Here is a 22351-nt window from a genome sequence, read left to right on the forward strand (position 1 = left end):
CTAGTGAAATGATTTTTTTCTTGAGAGAGCTTTGTAGTTTTTTGTAGTCAAAACATTTCTCCATTTAGCTGAGTTGTCAAATGTGTTGTCATAAAGTTGTTTATAATATCTCCTCAGTATCTTTTTGATGTCACTAGGATGTTCTTAGTGCTTTGTACTTGCCTTATTTGTTAACTTGGCCCAATCTTAAGTCTCCCCAGCTGCCAGGGAAGCTAGCATACTTAACCAAAGTCTCTACCTAGAAAGTTTTCTCTAAAGACATTTAAAAATTCTTAAGTTTCCTTCAATTACTCCTTAGGAGACTCCATGCATTTGAAAGACTGGCCCATCATTGAGGATATGAGAGAGGCAGGAGATATATGAAAAGACTGAATAAAATCAGTGCAGTGAGGGGTGCCTGGCTGGTTCAGTCAAGGGAGCCACTCTTTATCATGACTTCAGCTCAGATCATGATCTCGCGGTTTGTGAGTTCGAGCCCCGTGTTGGGCTCTGTGCTGACACTCAGAGCCTGGAGCCTGCTTCAGATTCTGTCTCCCTCTCCCTGCCCCTCCCCTGCTTGCACCTCTTTCTCTCTCTCTCTCTCTCTCTCTCTCTCAAAAATAAACATTAAAAAAAGTAAAAAATAAAATAAAAATTTTAAAAAGTCAGTGAAATGAAAAGAATCTGAATAAGTCACTCAAGGGTCATTCTTCTTCTATCAGTTAAGTTCATGTTTGAACAACCTGGGCAAATGACATTTTAGCTTAGTTTCTTAAAACTTGTTTCACAAAGATTCTGTTACCTCCCTTTAGCCTTCTAGCCCGAAGATAACAATCTATCTGAAAGGATGCTTCCTAATGTCTTTGCTCATGTGACTGTCCATTTCTGCTCATGCCTTTTTAAAACAATTGCTTTGATCTATTCTAATGCCCTTCGTCCCTTGGATGGGACCCTTGTACTCTGATTCCACCTACTGGTTGGTGCCTGGGATAACAATGGATTTTTCCATCAGTCCTCCTTTACGGCTGTGAATATGGAATTTGTTATTGATGGAAATCGGCATCTCCTATAGGAACTTGGTGACACTGTTTGGATTTGAAACATCTTAATCTTAATCTTTAATCTTACTCCTTAAAATTCCCACACGATATGTCCAAAGACCTTAATAATGCCAGACAGGATAGCAAGGCACTTTTAGAAGGATGCTCTTGGAATTTTTATAGAATCCTATGATGGCTAGTTGTTAGACAAATTTCTGAAGATCAGTCTCTACTGTTAACTTTTCAGTTATTGGAGAAATAGAATAAATTCCAGATAAGTTCCATGCAAATGTCTAATTGATATGTGACAATAGCTTAATGATAAATTTATAATTAGATCTTTTTTTCCTTAGCGATTGCCCTAGGGATTACCATTAATAACTTAATTTATAATAATCTAGTTTACATTAATGCCACCTTAATTTCAAGAGTATATAAAACTTTTGTTCTTATGCAGCTTTGTCCCTTACCATGCTGCTGTTGTCAGAAGTTGCAACTTTATACATATATGCCCAACAACTTGCATTTGTAATTATTGCATCATGCAGTTGTCTTTTATTTTTTTTAATTAAAAAAAATTTTAACGTTTATTTATTTTTGGGAGTGAGCTGGGGAGGAGCAGAAAGAGGGAGACAGAGGATCTGAAGCAGGCTCCGAAAAGTGAGTGCAGAGCCGGACGTGGGGCTTGAATTTACAAGCCGTGAAGTCATGACCGAGCTGAAACCAAGAGGCGACCATTTAATCGGCTGAGCCACCCAGGTGCCCAAATTTAAAAAAAAAAAAAAAAAATTTTGTTTAAGTTTATTTATTTTGAGAGAGACAGAGTACAAGCAGTGAAGGGGCAGAGATAAAGGGACAGTCCCAAGCAGGCTCCTCGAGATCAGAGCAGTTCCCAACACAAGGCTTCAATTTACAAAACTGTGAGATCATGACCTGAGCTGAAATCAAGAGCCAGAAGTTTAACAGACTGGGCCATCCAGGTGCCCCCTGCAGTTGTCTTTTAAATCAGATAGGAAAAAAAAAAAAAAGCATGAGAAACAAGTAGTACATTTATACTCTATTTTTATATTCTCTATGTAGTTACCTTTATTGGTGCTCTTTATTTTATTTATGAGGATTCAAACGGTGCCCAACAGGCTCAGTAGATAGAGCATGAGGCTCTTGATCTTGGGGTTGAGTGTTCAAGCCTCTTGTTGGGTATAGAACTCACTTAAAAAAAATACATGAAGTTCAGGTTGTTGTTGAAAGTCCTTTTATTTCAGCCTGAAGGATTCCCTATAGTATTTCTTGTAAGGCAGGTTTGTTACTAAGGAAACCTCGAAGTTTTTGTTTATCTGGGAGTGTCTTAATTTCTCTATTTGGAAGATATTTTTGCTGGGTATAGAAGTCTTGGGTTACAGTTTTTTTTTCTTTCAGTACTTCAAATATATTATCCCTTTTGATCTCCATCTTTCTTTCTTTCTTTCTTTCTCTTTCTTTCTTTCTTTCTTTCTCTTTCTTTCTTTTTAAGATTTTATTTTCTTAAGTAATTTCTATACCTAATGTGGAGCTTGAATCAACAACCCAGAGATCAAAGCAACTCTAAGGACTGACTAGCCAGGTGCCTCTGATCTCCATGGTTTCTGAGAAATCAGCTGTTAATCTTACTGAAGCTCTCTTGTTCATGAGGAATTGTTCTCTCTTGCTACTTTCAAGTTTCTCTCTTTGTCCTTTCATAGTTTGATTCTAATGCATCTGAGTGTTGGATCTCTTTGAATATATATATATATATATATATATTATTTTTGACAGCAAGAGAGACAGAGCACAAGTGGGGGAGGGGCAGAGAGAGAGGGAGACACAGAATCCAAAACAGGCAGATCTCTTTGAATTTGTTACATTGGAATCATTGAGCTTGGGAGTGTAGATTAATGATTTTTATCAGAATGGGGGAATTTTTGACAAATGTTTCTTCAAATATTGTTTTCTGTTCTTTTTCCTCTCACCACCAGTTTTGCAACTTCCATTATGAGTAGGTAGGCATGCTTGATGGTCTCATGGGTCTCTGAGCCTCTGTTTATTTTCATTCATTTTCTATTTTTTCTGTTCCTCAGACTGGATAATCTCAATTGACCTAGCTTTAAATTCACTGATTTCTTTGTACTGCCTACTCAAATTTGGTGTTGAGTCCCTCTAGTGAATTTTTCATTTCAGTTGTTTTATTTTTCAACCCCAGATTCATTTGAAAACTGCTATCTCTTTATTGATAGTCTCTATTTAGTGAAATATTGTTCTCATACTTTCTTACTTCTTTAGACATTTTTTTCTTCTAGTTACTTGAGCCTAATTAAAATAATTGGTTTGAAGTCTTTGTCTAGTAAATCCAGGAACTTTGGGGGCTATCTCTATTGATTTCCACCCCCTGTGTATAAGTCAGACTTTCTTGCCTAATAATTTTCTGTTGAAAACTGAACATTTCAAATAATATCATGTGACATCTCTAGAAATCAGATTCTTCTGCCTCCTCAGGATTTATTATTGTTGCTGTTTTTATAGTTGTTTTTGTTTGTCCAGTAACTTCTGAACTAATTCCATATAAGTTTTCAACAGTGGAGTTTTTCAAAGTCCCTGTGGATATCTCATTCCTCACCTTTTCTTTTTAAGCATTTTGGTTAGTCTATTATTTATGCCATCATCTTAGGCAGCTATGAAACATTCAACGAAAGCACTTCCTCCATATCCCTGAGGTATGTAGCAGTGGGCAAGTTTGTATGTGGTTGCATAAAGAAAAGACTTTCCAGTAGTCTTCAAGGGAACCATTAGCAGACAGGTCAAATAATAACATTTCTTTGGGAATGAGATTCTTTCCACCCTTCCCTCTTCCATGACTAGAAATGCAGGCTATTATTTTTTAGGGTTACTACGGAACTGGGGCGTGGGAGACGGGACTAAGGTAAGGAAAAGCCACAAAGCTTGCTGCTTTTACCGGGATTCAGCTGTTTTTCTTAAAGAAGTGTTCTCTGGATGGCTGCAAACCTTTGGTTGATTTCCAGGGTTTAATGCCGGTTCTATTTTGCCAGGATTTTGTTGTTGTTGTTGCTTTTAAGGAGGGACAAAGTTTTAGAGATCCTTACTACAGGATTTTTGCTGAAATCACCCCAATTAGACCTTTTTTGCTCTCATTTTAAAAATTCATTCATATTTATTAAATGCCTACCACAGACAGACACTGTTCCAAGTGGGCTAGGGATCCAACATGATGGTTCAGTTGCTATCTGAGTTTCGGTCTGGTTGAGTGGCAACCTTTTGCTCTGATGCATTCATATTTGACCTTTGACACATTGTATGGTTCACTCAAATGGATTTGAGGAAGAAATAGTGAAGCCTATAATTTAGTAGAGAAGAGTGGAGGAGACACGGAGGCAAGCAAGGAGTGGCCCTAACTTCAGCCCATCTAATCCCTTCCATCCCCAAACTATAGCTTGATTTGTTTGACTTTTGCTCTCTAGTAGTAGAGTCTCAAGTCAGCAGTCCTTGAGTGGGTGGGAAACAGGCCCCTCTCCTCTGGTATGAGGAGAACAGAAAGCTGGCCTGCTGAGAATACCAAGGATAGTATTAAGGTTTTTTTTTTTTTTTTTAGAGATAACCAAATATGGTGAGCTAGTAGCTTTTCGGAGAACAAAATATTCGAAGAAAACATTAGCAGGTGGAAGACCTAAGACTATTTGTGAAAAAGCAGACTGGACTTGAGAAAATAACATCATTGAGTTATATAAAATATAAATATAAAAAGTATTTTTAACGGGCGCCTGGGTGGCTCAGCCGGTTAAGCGTCCAACTCTTGGCTGGGGCTCAGGTCATGATCTCACGGTTTTGTGAATTTGAGACCCACATCAGGCTCCATGCTGACAGATTGGGATTCTCTTTTTCTCCCTCTCTCTCTGCCTCTCCCCTGCTTGTGCTGTCTCTGTCTCTCAAAATAAATGAATAGGCTTTAAAAAAATTTTTTTTTAAAAAATGAAAGGATCAAGAAAGTTGGAATAATATAAATAAAGAAGAATTCCAAGCACACCAGAGCAATTTTTTTTTTTCTTAGATATACTGATGAGTGCTTATCACCACTAATTTTTTGGTGTGGATGAATTGGAAATTTATGAGTACCCCTGAATAACTATTACATATATTATATAACTATAAATATAGTTAACTTAGTTATGCCTAAGATAATAAATAGTATAAGATAATAACCTATTAGGATAAAATAATAACAATAATATAATATTATATATTATTTATATAGTTTATAATTTATATAATTTATATATAATTTATATAATTCTTCTTCCAGAAATACTTTTATTATTTACAGTAAAGGGCCATATGCAAGAACCCTTTCAGGTAATATATTATGATATCTATTTAGGCTCAAACCCTCATGTCAGGATTCTGATACCTAGAACAAAACTAAGTAGGGTAACTCTTTACAGAATAACTATGAACGTGGCTGTTCCCTCTGTATAGGCTATGTGATGTGCCAGCAATAGGATTTTATGCAGTCTAAATTTTGGAAATTATTAAACCCAGGATATTTTCCCCTAAGAAATTCTAGGCCGATTATCAGGCTGACAACTACATTCAATAGATTTTGAAATGGATTAGAAGAGATAAAAATATTTGACTGAAAGCATAGTAAAGAGCAGTAAACAACTCCCAACCGAAGGTCAGCTAGCCTCCCGTAGAGGGGTGTGTATTATGGCAATTGGGTGATTCTTCTAATATAGGAAGCAGAAACAGATAATGGAACAAAAGGAGAGACAAGACTGACCCAAACCATGCTTATATCATGTTCTGATCACATGCCAGTGTGATGGGCAAACCACATCCTGGGGACCTCAGGATGTTCATGCTCTAGAATTTATTTCAAAAGCAGTCTGATTCACATTGAGAGCAGACATGGAGAGGTTTCCTGATTCTAACTCATATAGCTATTAGTTAGATCAGTAAATATAATTGATAGGAAAGTATTTGGACTAAATTAGCATAAATGTAATATTTAACCAGTGAAACATTTTCTACCTCCAGCTTTATTGAGATATAATTCACAAATAACATTGCATTATATTAAGGCGTACAACATGATGATTTGATATATGTATATGTTGAGAAATCATTCCCACATTAAGGTTAGTGACCACATCTACAGAGTTATAATTTGTGTGTGTGTGGTGAGAACATTTAAGCTCTACTGTCTTTGCAAGTTTCAAGTATACAATACAATATTGTGAACTATAGTCCCCATGCTATACATTTGAATCCTTGAACTTATTATAACTGAAAGTTTGTACACTTTGGCCAGCATCTCCCCATTTCCTCCTCCCTCAGCCCCTGGCAACCATCATTCAACGCTGTTTCTATGAGTTCAAGTTGTTTAAATTCTGCATATAAGTGAGATCATACAGTATTTGTCTCTCTCTGTCTGTCTGATTTCACTTAGCATAATGCCCTCAAGTTTTCATCCATAATGTGGCAAATGGCAGGATTTTCTTCTTTTTTACGGATGAATAGTATTCCGGTGTGTGTGTGTGTGTGTGTGTGTGTGTGTGTACATATCACATTTTCTTTCTTTATTCATTGACAAACACTTAGATTGCTTCCATGTCTTGGCAGTTATATCTTCAATTATATATCCTCAATATATCTTCAATTCATTTCCTTTGGATATATACAGAAGTGGAATTGCTGGATCATGTATGGTAGTTCTATTTTTAATTTTTGAGGAACTCTATACTGTTTTTTATGACAGCTGTGCCAAATGACCTCCCACCAGTAGTGCACGAGAGCTCATTTTTCTCCACATCTGCCTCAAAATATATAATTGGTTTATTTTTTGTTATCTTTTTTGTGTTTAATCTTTGTCATCTTTTTTCTTTTTAATAATAGCCGTTCTAACATGGGGGGAGGGGGCAAAGGAAAAAATACTAGCCATTCCAACAGATGTGAGGTGATATCTCATTGTGGTTCGTTTTTTGTTTTTTAGTACAGTTGACATACAGAGTCATGTTAGTTTCAGGTGCTGTTACAGTATCATTGAATATATTCCCGATGGTGTGTCTTTTATTTATTTATTTATTTATTTATTTATTTAAACGTTTATTCATTTTTCAGAGATAGAGACAGAGCATGAGCAGGGGAGGGGCAGAGAGAGGGAGACACGGAATCCGAAGCAGGCTCCAGGCTCTGAGCTGTCAGCACAGAACGCGACTCGGGGTTCGAACTCACGAGCCGCGAGATCATGACCTGAGCCAAAGTCGAATGCTTAACCCACTGAGCCACTCAGGAGCACCCCCATGGTGTGTCTTTTATTCCCATGACTTATTCATTCCGTAACTGGAAGACTGTATCTCCCACTCTCCTTTACCCATTTTGTCCATCCCCCTACTCTCCTTTCCTCTGGCAACCATCAGTTTGTTCTCTGTATTTACAGGTCTGATTCTGCTTTGTGTTGTCTATTCATTTGTTTTGTTTTTTAGACTCATATATGAGTGAAATCATATGGTATTTTTCTTTCTCAGTCTGACTTATCTTAACATAATACCCTCTAGGTCCATCCATGTTGTTGCAAATGGCAAGATCTCATCCTTTTTTATGGCTGTATAATGTTCAAGTGTATGTATATGTGTGTGTGTGTGTGTTTGTGTGTGTGTGTGTGTGTGTACATACATCACATCTTCCTTATCCATTCATTCGTCTATCAATGGATTCTTAGATTGCTTCTGTATGTTAACTATTGTAAGTAGTGCTGCAATAAACATAGGGGTGCGTATATTTTCTTGAATTAGTGGTTTTGTCTTCTTTGGGTAAAATACCCAGTAGTGGAATTATTGGATCATATGGTACTTCCATTTTTAACTTTTTGAGGAACTTCCATATCGTTTTCCACTGTGGCTCTACCAATTGACATTCTGATTAACAGTGTGTAAAGATTTCTTTTACTTCTTTCTTTTCTTTTCTTTTCTTTTCTTTTCTTTTCTTTTCTCTTCTTTCTTTCTCTTTCTTTCTTTCTTTCTTTCTTCCTTTCCCTTCCCTTCCTTCCTTCCTTCCCTCCCTCCCTTCTTTCTTTCTTTCTTTCTTTCTTCCTTCCTTCCTTCCTTCCTTCCCTTCCCTTCCCTTCCCTCCCTCCTTTCTTTCTTTCTTTCTTTCTTTCTCCCTTTCCTTCCTTCCTTCCTTCCTTCCTTCCTTCCTTCCCTCCCTCCCTTCTTTCTTTCTTTCTTTTTCTTCTTTCTCTTTCAAGAGAGAATCTTTAGCAGGCTCCATGGCTCAGTGTGGAGCCTGACAAGGGGTTTAATCCCATTACCCTGGGATCATGACCTGAGCCAAAATCAGTAGTTGAACCCTCCACTGACTAAGCCACCCAAGGGTTTCTTTTTCTTCACATCCTTGCCAACACTTACTGTTTCTTGTCTTTTTTATTCTAGCCATACTGACAGGTGTAAGGTGATACCACATTGTGGTTTTGAGTTGCATTTCCCTAATGATTAGTGATGTTGAGGAACTTTTCAGGTACCTGTTGGTCATTTGTATGTCTTCTTTGGAGAAACATCTATTCAGATCCTCTGCCCATTTTAAGACTGGATTACTTGCTTTTTTTGCTATTGAGTTGTACAAGTTCCTTATATATTTTGGATGGTAATCCTTTATCAGATAGATGGTTTGCAAATATTTTCTCTCATTCCATAGGTTGATTTTTCATTTCGTTGATTATTTCTTTTGCTAGGCAGAAGCTTCCAATGTGATGTGCTGGTCTATTTTTGCTTTTGTGGTTTGTGCTTTGGGTGACATATCCAAAAAAATCATTCCCAAGACCAGTGTCAAGGGGCTTTTTTCCTCCGTTTTCTTCCAAGAGTTTTATCATTTCAGGTCTTACATTTTAATTAATTAATTAATTAATTAATTAATACAAGTTTTTAAATTTATTTTGATAGAGACAGAGACACACACAGAGAGAAACCACATGCAAGTGGGGCAGGGGCAGAGAGGGGGAGAGAGAGAGAATCCCAAGCAGGCTCGTCACCGACACAGGTGTTGAACTCACGAACCATGAGACCATGACCTGGGTGGAAGTTAAGAGTCAGACATTCAGCTGACTGAGTCACCCAGGTGCCCCTCTGGTCTTACATTTAAGTCCTTAATTCATTTTAAGTAAACTGGCTTTGTCCTGTTCTTCCATTTGGGACAGATTCCTCTGTCCTCTCATTTTGTCTAAGTCTCTGTGCCTGTGTCTGTGTGTTAGGAGAGTCAGCTGTGTCTCCTCCTCTTGAGGGTAATGGCTTTATGAACAGGCGGTCCTGCGGTGCCCTGCTGTGTAGTGTCCCCTTGTTCCCCAGAGTGTGGCACTTCTGGGAACGTCTCCGATGTGTGCTCTGTGTGCTAGCGGATCCTGGCTGCTTTATCCTTCAGGCCGGTTGTCTGCAGAGGCTCTCCGCCTGTTGTGGGCAGTGTTTGTTTCCTGGCCGGAAGGTGGCACGGCGTAGCGAGGTGCGCTCCGGTCTGCTTGCGAAGTGAGACCTGCTGCCGCCACCCGAACCGAGGCCTCGCAAAACTCCTGGGTCAGGAGATGTGGCGTTGGCAGGGGTTTGGGCCAGTCTTCTGGGGAGAGGGGCCGATGTACTGGGACTGAGGGAAGAGTTACTGGGAAGCGTGGTTCTTCGGGAGTGCAGAGCGGGGAGTGTGCGGGGCTTGGTGTAGGCAAGTTAGGTGCATAGTGATGTCAGTGCTGCGCTGGTTCCCTTAGGTGGCTCTGTGTTTCTGGAAGGGTGGGGGAGGGAAATGGCCCCGGCCAGTTCCGTTGTTCTCGGCGGGGTCTCCGCGTGAATGCTGCCTTTCTGGGATGTGCTCTGAGATGAGCAAACGACCTTTCCGCACTGTATGTCCATAGGCGGTTTGTCTACCTTTCCTCCAAGAGCGGCCCCAGTGTCCTCTGATTTCTCCCAGAGCCAGACATGCTGACTCCAGTCTGTAAGCCTGGCTGGTTGCGAGAACACAAAACTTGGGCCGTCTTGCTTTCCAAGCGAATTGCTACGGGCAGTCATTTACCCCAATGTGCCCCGCTGTGTGCTGATTTGTCTCTTCCCTTCTCCGCATCCGTGGCAGTTCCCTTCCTGCAGCCCAAGCTGTGTCTCCACGCTTCCTCTTCCATGTGGCCTCTTCTCTGCCTTTACTTGTGGTGTTTGCTCTGCCAGTCTTCAGATCAATTTCTGGGATATTTAGGATGATTTGGTAGTCATCTATTCTATTCGTGGGACAAGGTGAGCTTAGGGTCCTTCTCCTCTGCCATTATCTTCCCCTCCAATCCTAGCACCAGTTTGTTTCGAATACTATAGATTTCTGATATAGTTTTAAATCAGGAAGTGTAATGACTCCAGCTTTGTTATTCTCAAGATTGCTTTTGGGCAGCCTGGGTAGCTTAGTCGGTTGAGTGTCCAATTCTCGATCTTGTCTCAGGTCATGGTCCCCGGGTCCCAAGGTCCCAGGGTTCCAGGGTAGTAGGATCAAGCCTTGCATTGTCAGGCTCAACGCTGAGCCTGGAGCCTGAGTTTCTCTCTCTCTCTCCCTCTCCCCAGTTCTGTCTGTGCATGCTCTCTCTCTCTCTCTCTCTCCCTCTCAAAAAAAAAAAAAAAAAAAAAGATTTGGCTATTTAAGGACTTTTGTGGTTTCATATGAATTTTAGGGTTTATTTTTCTATTTCTATGAAAAAAGTACCACTGGATTTTTGGTAGAGATTGCGTTGAGTCTATAGATTACTTTGGATAATATGAACATTTTGACAGTATTAATTCTTCTGATCCATAAATTTGAGATATCTTTCTACTTATTTGTGCCTTCTTCAGTTTTTTTATTAATGTCTTATATTTTCTACATGTACAGAACTTTCACCTCCTCAGTTAAATTTATTCTTGGGGTGCCTGGGTGGCTCAGTCAGTTAGGCATCCGACTTCGGCTCAGGTCATGGTCTCATGGTTTGTGAATTCGAGCCCCGTGTCAGGCTCTGTGCTGACAACTCAGACCCTGGAGCCTGCTAAGGATTCTGTGTCTCCCTCTCTCTCTGTCCCTCCCCCGCTCATGCTCTATCTCTGCCTCTGAAAAATAAAGAAACACTGAAAAAAAATTTTAATTTATTCTTAAGTATTTTATTGTTTTAGTTTTTAAATATTTATTTATTTTTGAGAGAGAGAGAGACAGCAGGAGTTGGGGAGGGGCAGAGAGGAGAAGGAGACACAGAATCCAAAGCAGGCTCCAGGCTCTGAGCCCTCAGCACAGAGCCCAAGAAGGGGCTCGAACTCACGAACTGCAAGATCATGGCCTGAGCTGAAGTCGGATGCCTGACTGAGAGCCACGCAGCCACCCCAGTGTTTTACTGGTTTTAATGCAATGTAGTGTAAATGGGAATTTTAAAAGTTTCTTTTTCAGATAGTTTGCTGTTTGAAGTGTCTATAAGGCAGGACTGACACTGACCCTTCATGGTCACTTCAGGGGGAGACAGACAGAAACGAGAGGGAAGATAGAGACTAGAACCATGTATTTAAAGACAAGTAGTCATTAATAATAGAAAGAAAATGGAATCTAATTTGGAATATTTCAAAACCCTGGCTTTCATGTGTCTCTAAATTGGTATTCATCTTGGGGCGCCTGGGTGGCTCAGTCGGTTAAGCAGCCGACTTCGGCTCAGGTCATGATCTCGCGGTCCGTGAGTTCAAGCCCCGCGTCGGGCTCTGTGCTGACAGCTCGGAGCCTGGAGCCTGTTTCGGATTCTGTGTCTCCCTCTCTCTGACCCTCCCCTGTTCATGCTCTGTCTCTCCCTGTCTCAAAAATAAATAAAACGTTAAAAAAAAAATTAAAAAAAAAATTGGTATTCATCTTTACGTACACTTTCTGTAGACTATGACTATATAGTGTAATAAAATGGATTATTTACATAAGAATTTGTTTGATGTAGACTAAAACTGAAATTGGGCATGCTGGTTTTCCCTTGTGTCCGTAGCAATCAGAACCTCCAGAGGCAACCACAAAGTGTTCCAAACCTAAATAAGAACTCTGCTCTGTGCATGCGTATGTGTGCTTACTGTGCGTGTTTGCTGTGGGAATGAGAGAAGCATGCAGGGAATATTTTAACCTGTAGAAACAAGTTTCCTAGCGTATTCCTAACAAGGCTCTGATGCGATATTTGTGGAAGATCTAATCCTGACCTCGCCAGTACTCACCAGTGTTGACAGATTGAAAGCTTCCTAGGTGCCAGGTACTATATTAAATGTAGAGATATGATATTTAGCAAAACGGAGTTCCTGTCCTCAGAGGTTATATCGTCTGTGCACATCAGAGAGATTTCCAGATGAATGTAGATGTGAATCTATATCCTGGGCCTTCCAGTGCTAACTAACTACTCCACGGTGCAGACTAAATTTAACATTCACTGTTCTACTTACTCGTGACTGTTTATATGGGTCTATTTTAACGAAAATTATAGACAATAAAACACAGAGGCAGCCCCTCATTTTTTCTGAACAACTCGCCTTTCCTATCAAGGGAGAGTTCATCTGGATTCGTTCCACGGAGAGCTCGTTAGTGTTGGCATCTTATTTCTTCTACCAGATGTGGTTACTATTTTCATTTTATTCCAGGTAGCAGAGTACCAAACTAAAATTGCTAATGCTAAGTTCAGAGAAGTCCTGGGAAGAACTGACTGCAAGAGAACAAGAACAAAGAGGGAAAGGTAGGCAGTTTCATGACCTCTTTCTATTGGACATTGGTGGAGGAAATGCAGAAGAGAGTTGACATTCTGAACCTTTATTGTCAGAACTTTGCTCTAAACTCCAGGAAGCCTTTCTGACTACTCTTAGATCTAGCATTACAGCAGCTGTTCTCGAAGTAAGGTCTCTGGACCGGGAAATCAGCCTCACCTTAGAACTTGTTCAAAATGCAAATTCTCGGGGGCGCCTGGGTGACTCAGTCGGTTCAGCGTCCGACTTCGGCTCAGGTCATGATCTCACGGTTGGTGGGTTCCAGCCCTGCGTCGGGCTCTGGGCTGACAGCTCAGAGCCTGGAGCCTGCTTCTGATTCTGTGTCTCCCTCTCTCTCTGCCCCTCCCCCACTCGTGCTCTGTCTCCCTCTGTCTCAAAAATAAATAAACATTTTTTAAAAAAATGCAAATTCTCGGGGCACCTAGGTGGCTCAGTTGGTTAAACATCCGACTTCAGCTCAGGTCATGATCTCATGGTTCTTGAGTTTGAGCCCTGCGTCACGCTCTATGTTGACAGCTCAGAGCCTGGAGACTGTCTTCAGACTCTGTCTCCCTCTCTCTCTGTCCCTCCCCTGGTTGTGCTGTATCTCTCTCTCTCTCTCAAAAATAAATAAAATATTAACAAAAAAATGTTAAAAAATGCAAATTCTCAGGCCCCACCAGAGACCAAGGAGTCAGAAACTCTGGGACAGGGTCCCAACAAACATTTTGCCATGTCTCTCTTATTAATAAATCAATTGAGACAGAAGATAGATTCTTCAGGGATTCCTGGATGTCTCAGTCGGTAGAGCGTGTGACTCTTGACCTCAGTGTTGTGAATTCCAGCCCCAGGTTGGGTGTGGAGCCTATTTAAAAAAAAATAAAAGGTGGATCCTTCTTCCTGGATCCTAACTTCCTTCTTCCTGAGGTTAGCTATAGGAAAGAGCGAATGGTGCCATTAATCATAAAATTATACCAAGCAAACAGGGAAGGAACATTGAAAGAGTTTGGAGAGCAGAAGCAGAGGGAATTAATTTGGAGGTACTTAACAGATGCACAAAATGGGGGTGCCTGAGTGGCTTAGTCAGTTAAGCGTCGACTTCGGCCCAGGTCATGGTTTCGGTTTGTGAGTTCGAGCCCCACCTTGCACTCTGTGCTCACAGCTCGGAGCCTGGAGCCTGCTTCAGATTCTGCGTCTCCCTCTCTCTCTGCTCCTCCCCCGCTCACATTCTGTCTCTCTCTCCCCCTCAAAACAAATAAACATTAAAAAAAATTTTTTTTTTGATGTCTTTTATATTTATTTGATCCCGTTTCCAGAGATCTTCATTTATTTGGGCAGTTTCTGTCTGGTATCTTATGAGAGGAGTTAGCAAACTTTCTAGAAATGATCAGAGAGTAAATCATGAGGGTTTGCAAGACAAATGGTCTCTTGGAATTCCTCAAGTCTATCATGGTAGCACAGGAGCAAATGAGTGTTACCGTGCTCCAACAAAACTTTATTTACAAAACCTGTGGGGGGCGGGATTTAACCTGCAGGCTATATAGTTTGTCACCCCTGTCATATCTGCTGCTGTAAGACTCCCTTTAATATTGCCAGCAGCACAGGTCTGGCACGCACCTTTGGTTTCTCTGAAAAAGTCTTTTTTTCCCCTTCCTTGACAAGACGTTTTTGTTGGCTAACAGAATACTGGATTTTGTGGGGTTGTTTTTTTTTTTTCCTTTCCTTTCAGTATTTTGAAGACGCCAAGTCATTGTCTTCTGGCTAACATTGCTTCTCATGAAGTTCGCTGTAACTCTCACCTTTGCTTTTCTATATATGATGAGTTTTTTATTCCTCTGGCCCTCTTCAAGACTTCTTTTTTTTTTTTTAATGTTTTTATTTATTTTTGAAGGAGAGAGAGAGAGAGAGACAGAACATGAACGGGGGAGGAGCAGAGAGAGAGAGGGAAGCCCGGAATCCGAAGCAGGCTCCAGGCTCTGAGCTGTCAGCACAGAGCCCGACGTGGGGCTGGAACTCACAGACCGTGAGATCGTGACCCTAGAAAGGGACACATCTCTTCTCGGGCAGTTTATCACGGCGGATGAAGTCATGCTAGTTAAAAGATGGGGTGGATTTAGGGTTTGCTCTTGCCAAGGTTATTTTCAGTGCACCATAGGCTTTGGACTCCTCTTAGGATGCCTGATGCTTAGGGTCGGGTCTGGAATGCTGGAGACCTCGGTGTTTATTCACCACTTTCTCCTCTCGGCCTTCCCCATACATGTTATAGGTGCCACAGAGCTGGTCTCTCTCCGTATTTTGCCCCTCTGCCGGTGGTGGACTGCTTCTACTCATTATGTTTTTGCTTCAAGTGCTGGTGACAGGGTTCAGTGGCTCTGTTGATAGGTAGTTGATATGCCTGGGCCCTGGAGGGTGAGATTTTCTTAGGATTCCTGCCTCTACTCCCAACCAAACTCTCCTTTGTATCTGTGGCAGGTCTTGTGTGGAAAAGATTTTCCTGCTGTTCTTTCAGTCTTAGGAAACTTCTGAGAGCATTGGTATAGACTTCTGGGCTGAGGTCTGTTTCTTTTCCCTCCCTCTGGGGTAGGTTTCTTCTTCTTCTTCTTCTTCTTCTTCTTCTCCTTCTCCTTCCTCTATCCATCCCCTGACAACTACGGGTATTTACCTGTGCACCAGAAGGGGCAACGGTATTTACTGCTTCTACCCAGAGGCTTAAGCTTTTTTTTTTTTAAATTTTTTTTTAACATTTATTTATTTTTGAGACAGAGAGAGACAGAGCATGAACGGGGGAGGGGCAGAGAGAGAGGGAGACACAGAATCGGAAGCAGGCTCCAGGCTCTGAGCCATCAGCCCAGAGCCCGACGCGGGGCTCGAACTCACGGACCGCGAGATCGTGACCTGAGCCGAAGTTGGACGCTTAACCGACTGAGCCACCCAGGCGCCCCTGAGGCTTAGGCTTTTCTAAAAGGACTCTGGGCAGCTGGGGCTTTTCCTATGGAATAGATAATACTGGTCTCTCTGTCTACACTACTAAGGGAAGCTCTTTTCGGTCTTATTCTGTATCCATTCTTTCTTGTGAGCACTTGGTAAAGGTCACGGAAAAGACCTTTGAGGACAGAACTGTAAGTGAATATAAGCCCCCCCTTGTGGCACACAGAGCGTCCTTGTAGTTACTCTAGTCCACGCTAGACTTTTAGTAAATCATTGAAATTTTAGCTGCGTTCGTACTGGCTTGCGTGAGGGCCCAAACACCTCCCATGTTCTGGCATAGATGAGACCATTCAACACTCAGTCTCCTCTCCGGAGGAGCTGTGCCTCCTTGGATTTCAGGCTACTTAGTTGACCAGCAACCTTGGCTCGGCTCTTAGGTTCAACTTTTTGGTTCAAGAAAGCTTGGCATTTTGGACTTCATCTGGCTTTTTCTCACTATCAGGTAGGGAAAAATGCTCTTTTCAGGTTTTTTTTTTTTTTACATCCTAAATGTACATGTACATTCCTTCATGTTGTTTTGTACCATGTTCCCCCTTCCCTCCCTGCCGTTCAACTAGTATTGCAAACAGTTCCCCTTGTCATGAAAATATTGTTATTTTTTTTAAGTTTATGTATTTATTTTGAGAGAAACAGAGAGAGTGCGGGTGGGGGAAGGGCAGAGAGAGGGAGAGAGAGAGAGGATCCCAAGCAGGCTCCATGCTGTCAGCACAGAGCCCAGCGCGGGGTTGGAACCCACGAAACCGCGAGATCACGACCGGAGCCAAAACCAAGAGTCGGACACTTAATCGACCGAACCGCCCAGGTGCCCCATGAGAAGATTATTTGTAGCGGCTGTTTATTGTTGTTTTATATTAATCTAGCAATTGTTTCAACCAAATTAAAATGATGGGGCACTGTAATAGACCTAACATTTGATTTTCCCAGCATCTTTACCCCGACATAGCGGTGGAAGAGAACTTCCTTTGGTCAATGCCACATGTCTCTTTGGGGTTGCTTCATCCTGCTGGCCTTTGGGTGGTAAGAAGGACCCAGGTCCTCCCCCTCGTAGTATTTTGGCTACAATGATTGATTCAGAGGTGAGCATGTGAAAGAACGAGGAACAAAATCCTTCTTCAGAAATTTCCCTAACAGAGATGAAAAATTTCTGTCTCTTGGGATCATAGAGCTGGAAGGATTCTCCCTCTTCTCCACTGCTTGAAGGAAATCCTGTGTGTGGCGGGACTGAGAGATTGGGAGAAGCGAGTCCTGGCAGCATCAGTTCTCTGACTTCGGGCCATAACATGTTCAGTTTCTCTGGTTCCTTCAGTTCTCTGTGTGTGATCCACCCCAGTTACCAACAATCCTTTTTTGTTTAAGTTGGTTTGATTTGGGTTGTTCAGTGCTCCAGAAAGTATCCCTACTGATTTATGCTGTAGGCGGCATTCAAGTCTTGCCATTTTAGGGGTGGCCGGGTGGCTCAGTAGGTTAAGCATCTGACTTCCGCTCAGGTCATAATCTTGCAGTCTGTGAGTTCAAGCCCCACATTGGGCTCGGCACTGGTGCTGCAGAGTCTGCTTGGGATTTTCTCTCTCTCTCTCTCTCTCTCTCTCTGTCCCTCCTCTACTTGCGCTCTCTCTCTCTCAAAATAAATACACTTAAAAATTTTTTTTTAAAGTCTTGCCATTATAAAGAACACTGTGAAGCAAATTAGTAACTACATCTTTTGCATACATGCATGCTTTCTGTCCGCATTAAGAAACATTTCCAAAGTAGGAATTGCTGAGTCATAGAACACGCAGATCTGAAAGGCTTTTGATGTGTGTGAAATTGCCTTCAGAAAGGTTGTCCATTTATACTTTTGTAAGGAGTGTATATGTCCCTATTTCCTTACAGTCACGGGAATACTGAGTATTATTATTTTTTTAAATTCCCAAGTAGATAGACTGCTTTTCTATACCTGTGTATAGAACACCCATACCTGTGTTCCCAAATAATGTCTTAATAGGATCATAAAAAAGAGAGCAAAGATCAAACATGGACGGAAATTTGGAATGACACCAGAAAAAAAGGGAGGAGTCCAAAAATTTGTTCCAAGAGCATTACCACTATGAATACTCAGCCCTGGGTTTTCCCCCAGAACAGGTATTACGAACTGGCTGAGCCAGTATGAATATTTCAGGGAGAAATAAACTTGAGGAAGTGACAGAGGTCCTACCCTGGGTTACCACCTTAGCCTGGGGCTCCAGTAGATTATTGGCTGGAGCATTAATAAAAACTCCACACCCTGTGGGGTTAATATATATGCTATAGCGGGGACCCAGATTTCTGGTTCCTGCTCTTGAGGAGTCTGTCTCACCCGCAAAGATGTGGGCTCAACTCCTTCTAGGAATATTGGCCCTGTCACCAGCCATTGCAGAAAAATCTCTCCCGTAAGTGCTTGGTGTCAGAGGTGAGGTAGGGCAGGTGGCTTCTTTGTCTATTTTTCTCAAATGTTAATATGTGGGAGAAGAGATAACCTTTGACTTATTTTAATTTCCTTCTCATCTGTTCCTTCTTTGGTTTCATTTCTCCTTTACCCAGAGAGAAAGGCTGAGGCATCAAAAGGGAGCCTTAGGAAAGATAATGTTAAAAAAAAAAAAAAAAAGATAATGTTAAAATACAATAGAGTCCTAATACCCTGTTCTCTGTAATAGAATTAATTTCCTTCTTGGTACCCTAGGCATAGGTTCTCAGTGATGGTCTCCTAGTGATTGTGGGAGGTTTAAGGCTATGCACTGAGTTATTTGTTACTCATCTGTTTCTCCATTATAGAAAATAAGATTCCTAAAGGCAAGGGCTCAGTCTGCTTAATTCACTGCTATATGCTGAGTTCTTAGGAGAGAGCTTAATTTTTCAGTGACTGAATATATCATTACTGCCCTGAAACCCTTATATTTCCTTAATAGAAACTACCTGGTGACCTTACCAGCCCAGCTTAACTTCCCCTCTACCCAGAAAGTTTGTCTGGATCTGAGCCCTGGGAACCATGATGTAAAATTCACTATTACTCTGGAGACCAAAGACAAGACCCAGAAGTTGCTAGAAACCTCTGGGTTGAAGAAGAGACACTTCCATTGCACCTCCTTTCTGGTAAGCACAGATTCAACCCTGAATCTGCTTCCTTCCTTTCTTATCCTTCTTTGGAGACACTTGGCACAATCTGATTGTAAGTACGATTTCTGTTGCCTTACTTTTGCCACGGTCTTTAAACTTATCTCCCCTAAACGTACACTCAGCTCCTGGCCATAACTCATTCACCATTTCCTTGACCTTGGATTTCTTCCTTTAGTTTTTGACCTTAACCTCTGAATATCGTTTCCCTTCTTTTTCCTGGCAATGTGTCTTACGGCCCTAACTTTGCTACCCGCATCTAACTCAGCTCTTTCCTTCCACCCTCCCACTCTGGGGTTGAGACCAGTTGATTCATTCCCCAACATCCTGCTCCTCCAGAGCCCCTTTCTCTTGTCCAGGTACCACCTCCTGCTGGTGGCACAGAAGAAGTGGCTACAATCTGGGTGTCGGGAACTGGAAATAGCATCAATTTTGTGGAGAAGAAAAAGGTTCTGATTCAGAGGCAGGAGAACGGCATCTTTATACAAACTGACAAGCCCATCTACAACCCAGGGCACAAAGGTAAGAGGCATACATAGGGGATTCGACAAAAGACTGGGCAAACCACCGCACATATTCCAGAAAGAGGGGCTTTGTGGTTTGGGGGTAGGCCTATGGGGCAGGAGGGAGAAAGTTCTGGAGGGATGAAGCGTGACAAGTGTGGAATGCCTGCTGTGTTACGGAAGCAGAGAAAAGTGGGTGGAGTTGCGCGCGTGCGCGCGCGCTTGTGTGTGTGTGTGTGTGTGTGTGTGTGTGTGTGTCTGAAACAAAAGTATACATTTTCCGGGAATGGTGTTTGATCAGTGTAGCTGGGCTGCTGTGTCTCATGGCCAGCTGCTTGTCTATGAATAAGAAAGCATCAAAAGCATTTGGCTTAAGCTCCTGATATTTGTACTTTGTGCCTTCTTCCCTAGAAGGGCATTCCATTATGATGTTTCCAAGTCAGGGGCTTTTATCTGTCTGTCAGTTTAGGTTGTTTGTTGTGTTTGTTTGTTTGTTTGTTTGTTTTTTAAAAGTAAACCCTGACCAGGTTTTGCTGACTCAGAAGTGGGGGGGGGGGGAGGCGGGGGGGGGGGGAAAGAGTGGAAGAAGGACTGGAGAGGGGGAAATCCCTTTGCCAATGATGCCTATTCTATTCTAGTGCATTTCCGCATCGTCACCCTGAACAGCAGCTTTCTTCCCGTGAATGACAAGGTGAGAATTCAGTTGGGAAGAGGGAAGGGGAGAGGAGTAGGGCAGACCGAGATAGAGCAGGGAGAAGGAGAAGAGATTCTTCCTAAGAGCGTGAAGAGGTGAAGTCCTCTGAGGAGCAGAATGCTTGTGCTAGCCTCAGGGCACAGGTCGAAAGTCTGCCAGTCCCCAGCAGCCGAAAAACAGCCAGAGGTGCCAGTTCTTAAGCTGATAGCTGCGAACATCCGTTAGGTTAATATGCCTGAGACGTGCTTGTATCCACTGCCCGTTTTAAATGTTTTCCACGTTATTTTATTTTTTATTTTTTAAAATTTTTTGAGAGAGGGGGCGCCTGGGTGGCGCAGTCGGTTAAGCGTCCGACTTCAGCCAGGTCACGATCTCGCGGTCTGTGAGTTCGAGCCCCGTGTCGGGCTCTGGGCAGATGGCTCAGAGCCTGGAGCCTGTTTCCCATTCTGTGTCTCCCTCTCTCTCTGCCCCTCCCCCGTTCATGCTCTGTCTCTCTCTGTCCTAAAAATAAATAAACGTTGAAAAAAAAATTTAAAAAATTTTTTTTGAGAGAGAGAGAGCATGCGAGTGCCCGTGGGGGAGAGCGGCGGGGTGGGAGGGGGAGAGAGAGAGAGAGAGGGAGAGACTTCCAAGAATCTCAGGCTCATGACCTGAGCCCAAATCAAGTGATGGATGTTCAATTGACTGAGCCCCCCCAGGAGCCCCTCCACTGTCGTTTTAAGAGTTTCTACAGGGGTGCTGGGTGGCTCGGTAGGTTGAGCGTCTGACTCGATTTTGGCTCAGGTCATGATTCCAGGGTTGTGGGATCGAGCCTCACATCAGGCTCCATGCTGATGGTGGAGACTGCTTGGGATTCTCTCTCTTTGTCTCTTTCTGCCCGCCCCCCCCCCCACCCTTGTTCGCGTGTGCGCATGCACACTCTCTCTTCCTCTCTCAAATATAAACAAACAAACAAATAAATAAATAACATAGAAGAGTTTTTGAAAACTTCAAGATTTTCTCTCCAGGAGTGATACCACATGACTTTGCAGTTCAAAAATTAGAAATAGTTCAGGAGGGGATGCCTGAGTGGCTCAGGGGGTTGAGCATCCGACTGAGGCTCAGGTAGTGATCTCATGGTTCGTGGGTATGAGCCCTACATCGGGCTCTATGCTGACAGCTCAGAGCCTGGAGCCTCTTTAGATTCTGTGTCTCCATCTCTCTCTGCCTCTCCCCCGCTTGCGCTCTGTCTCTGTCAAATAAACACTGGAAAAAAAAAAGAAATAATTCAGGAGTATTCCTAACAAAAATTAGAAATAAGAATATCCAATCCCACCATCTTTTTTTTTTTTTTTTTTTTTTTTTTTTTTTTTTTACTACAAGGCAAGGTGATTTATAAAGTAGGCAATTCTCCTAAGGCTACATTACATGCCTAAGGTAAAAAAATGTGGTAACACTTGGCAATTACTTAAAGGTTCCTTAAACAACTCAGTCCCTGGAATCATAAGCCTTTTGATAGGTTTGATCTCAATTTAGGGCTTGTGTCATTTTTATATTTCTGAAACACTTACCTCACCTCTCAGACATTTCTGCTGCTTTCTTTGCCCTTCATTCACAGCCCATGATACATGATGTGTCATGAAGCTTTTAAAGATAATCATAGGGCAGCATTATTGTTATTTCCATCTCCCCTTCTCAGAGTTTCTTTCCTCTCCGTGCTGTGAAGCTATGAGCTTTTTTTTTTTTTTTAACCATTATCCTCATATTTCATTTTTAGGCTCTTTTCACTTTTTTTATTTTTTAATTTTTAATAAAAAAATTTTTTTTCACTTATATCCAAGTTAGTTAGCATATAGTGCAACAATGATTTCAGGAGTAGATTCCTTAATGCCCTTTACCCATTGAGACCATCCCCCCACCCACAACCCCTCCAGTAACCCTCTGTTTGTCCTCCATATTCAAGAGTCTCTTCTGTTTTGTCCCCCTCCCTGTTTTTACATGATTTTTGTTTCCCTTCCCTTGTGTTCATCTGTTTTGTATCTTAAAGTCCTCATATGAGTGAAGCCATATGATATTTGTCTTTCTCTAATTTCCCTTAGCATAATGCCCTCCAGTTCCGTCCACGTAGTTGCAAATGGCAAGATTTCATTCTTTTTGATGGCTGAGTAATACTCCATTGTATATATTTATCACATCTTCTTTATCCATTCATCCATCCATGGACATTTGGGCTCTTTCCAGACTTTGGCTATTGTTGATAGTGCTGCTATAAACATGGGGGTGCAT

General features: G+C 41.9%; 1 protein-coding gene across 4 annotated transcripts in view; it reads left to right on the forward strand.

The window, feature by feature from the left end:
- The first annotated feature begins 12697 nt into the window (after window positions 1–12697).
- A2ML1 (alpha-2-macroglobulin like 1) overlaps window positions 12698–22351 on the forward strand; it is a 51008-nt gene continuing 41354 nt past the window's right edge. For 2 of the 4 annotated variants that reach the window (XM_047868630.1, XM_047868629.1), the window contains exons 1-4: window positions 18053–18168; window positions 18685–18868; window positions 19249–19411; window positions 20031–20083. In XM_047868630.1, coding sequence (XP_047724586.1) covers window positions 18104–18168; window positions 18685–18868; window positions 19249–19411; window positions 20031–20083 — 465 coding nt within the window. In that variant the 5' untranslated portion in view covers window positions 18053–18103. Of the gene's footprint in view, window positions 12766–18052; window positions 18169–18684; window positions 18869–19248; window positions 19412–20030; window positions 20084–22351 lie in introns of those variants that run through there. The other 2 variants (XM_047868631.1, XM_047868632.1) reach the window with 2 other exon arrangements.

Source organism: Prionailurus viverrinus, chromosome B4 (assembly GCF_022837055.1).
Source record: "Prionailurus viverrinus isolate Anna chromosome B4, UM_Priviv_1.0, whole genome shotgun sequence".
Taxonomy (NCBI): Eukaryota; Metazoa; Chordata; class Mammalia; order Carnivora; family Felidae; genus Prionailurus; species Prionailurus viverrinus.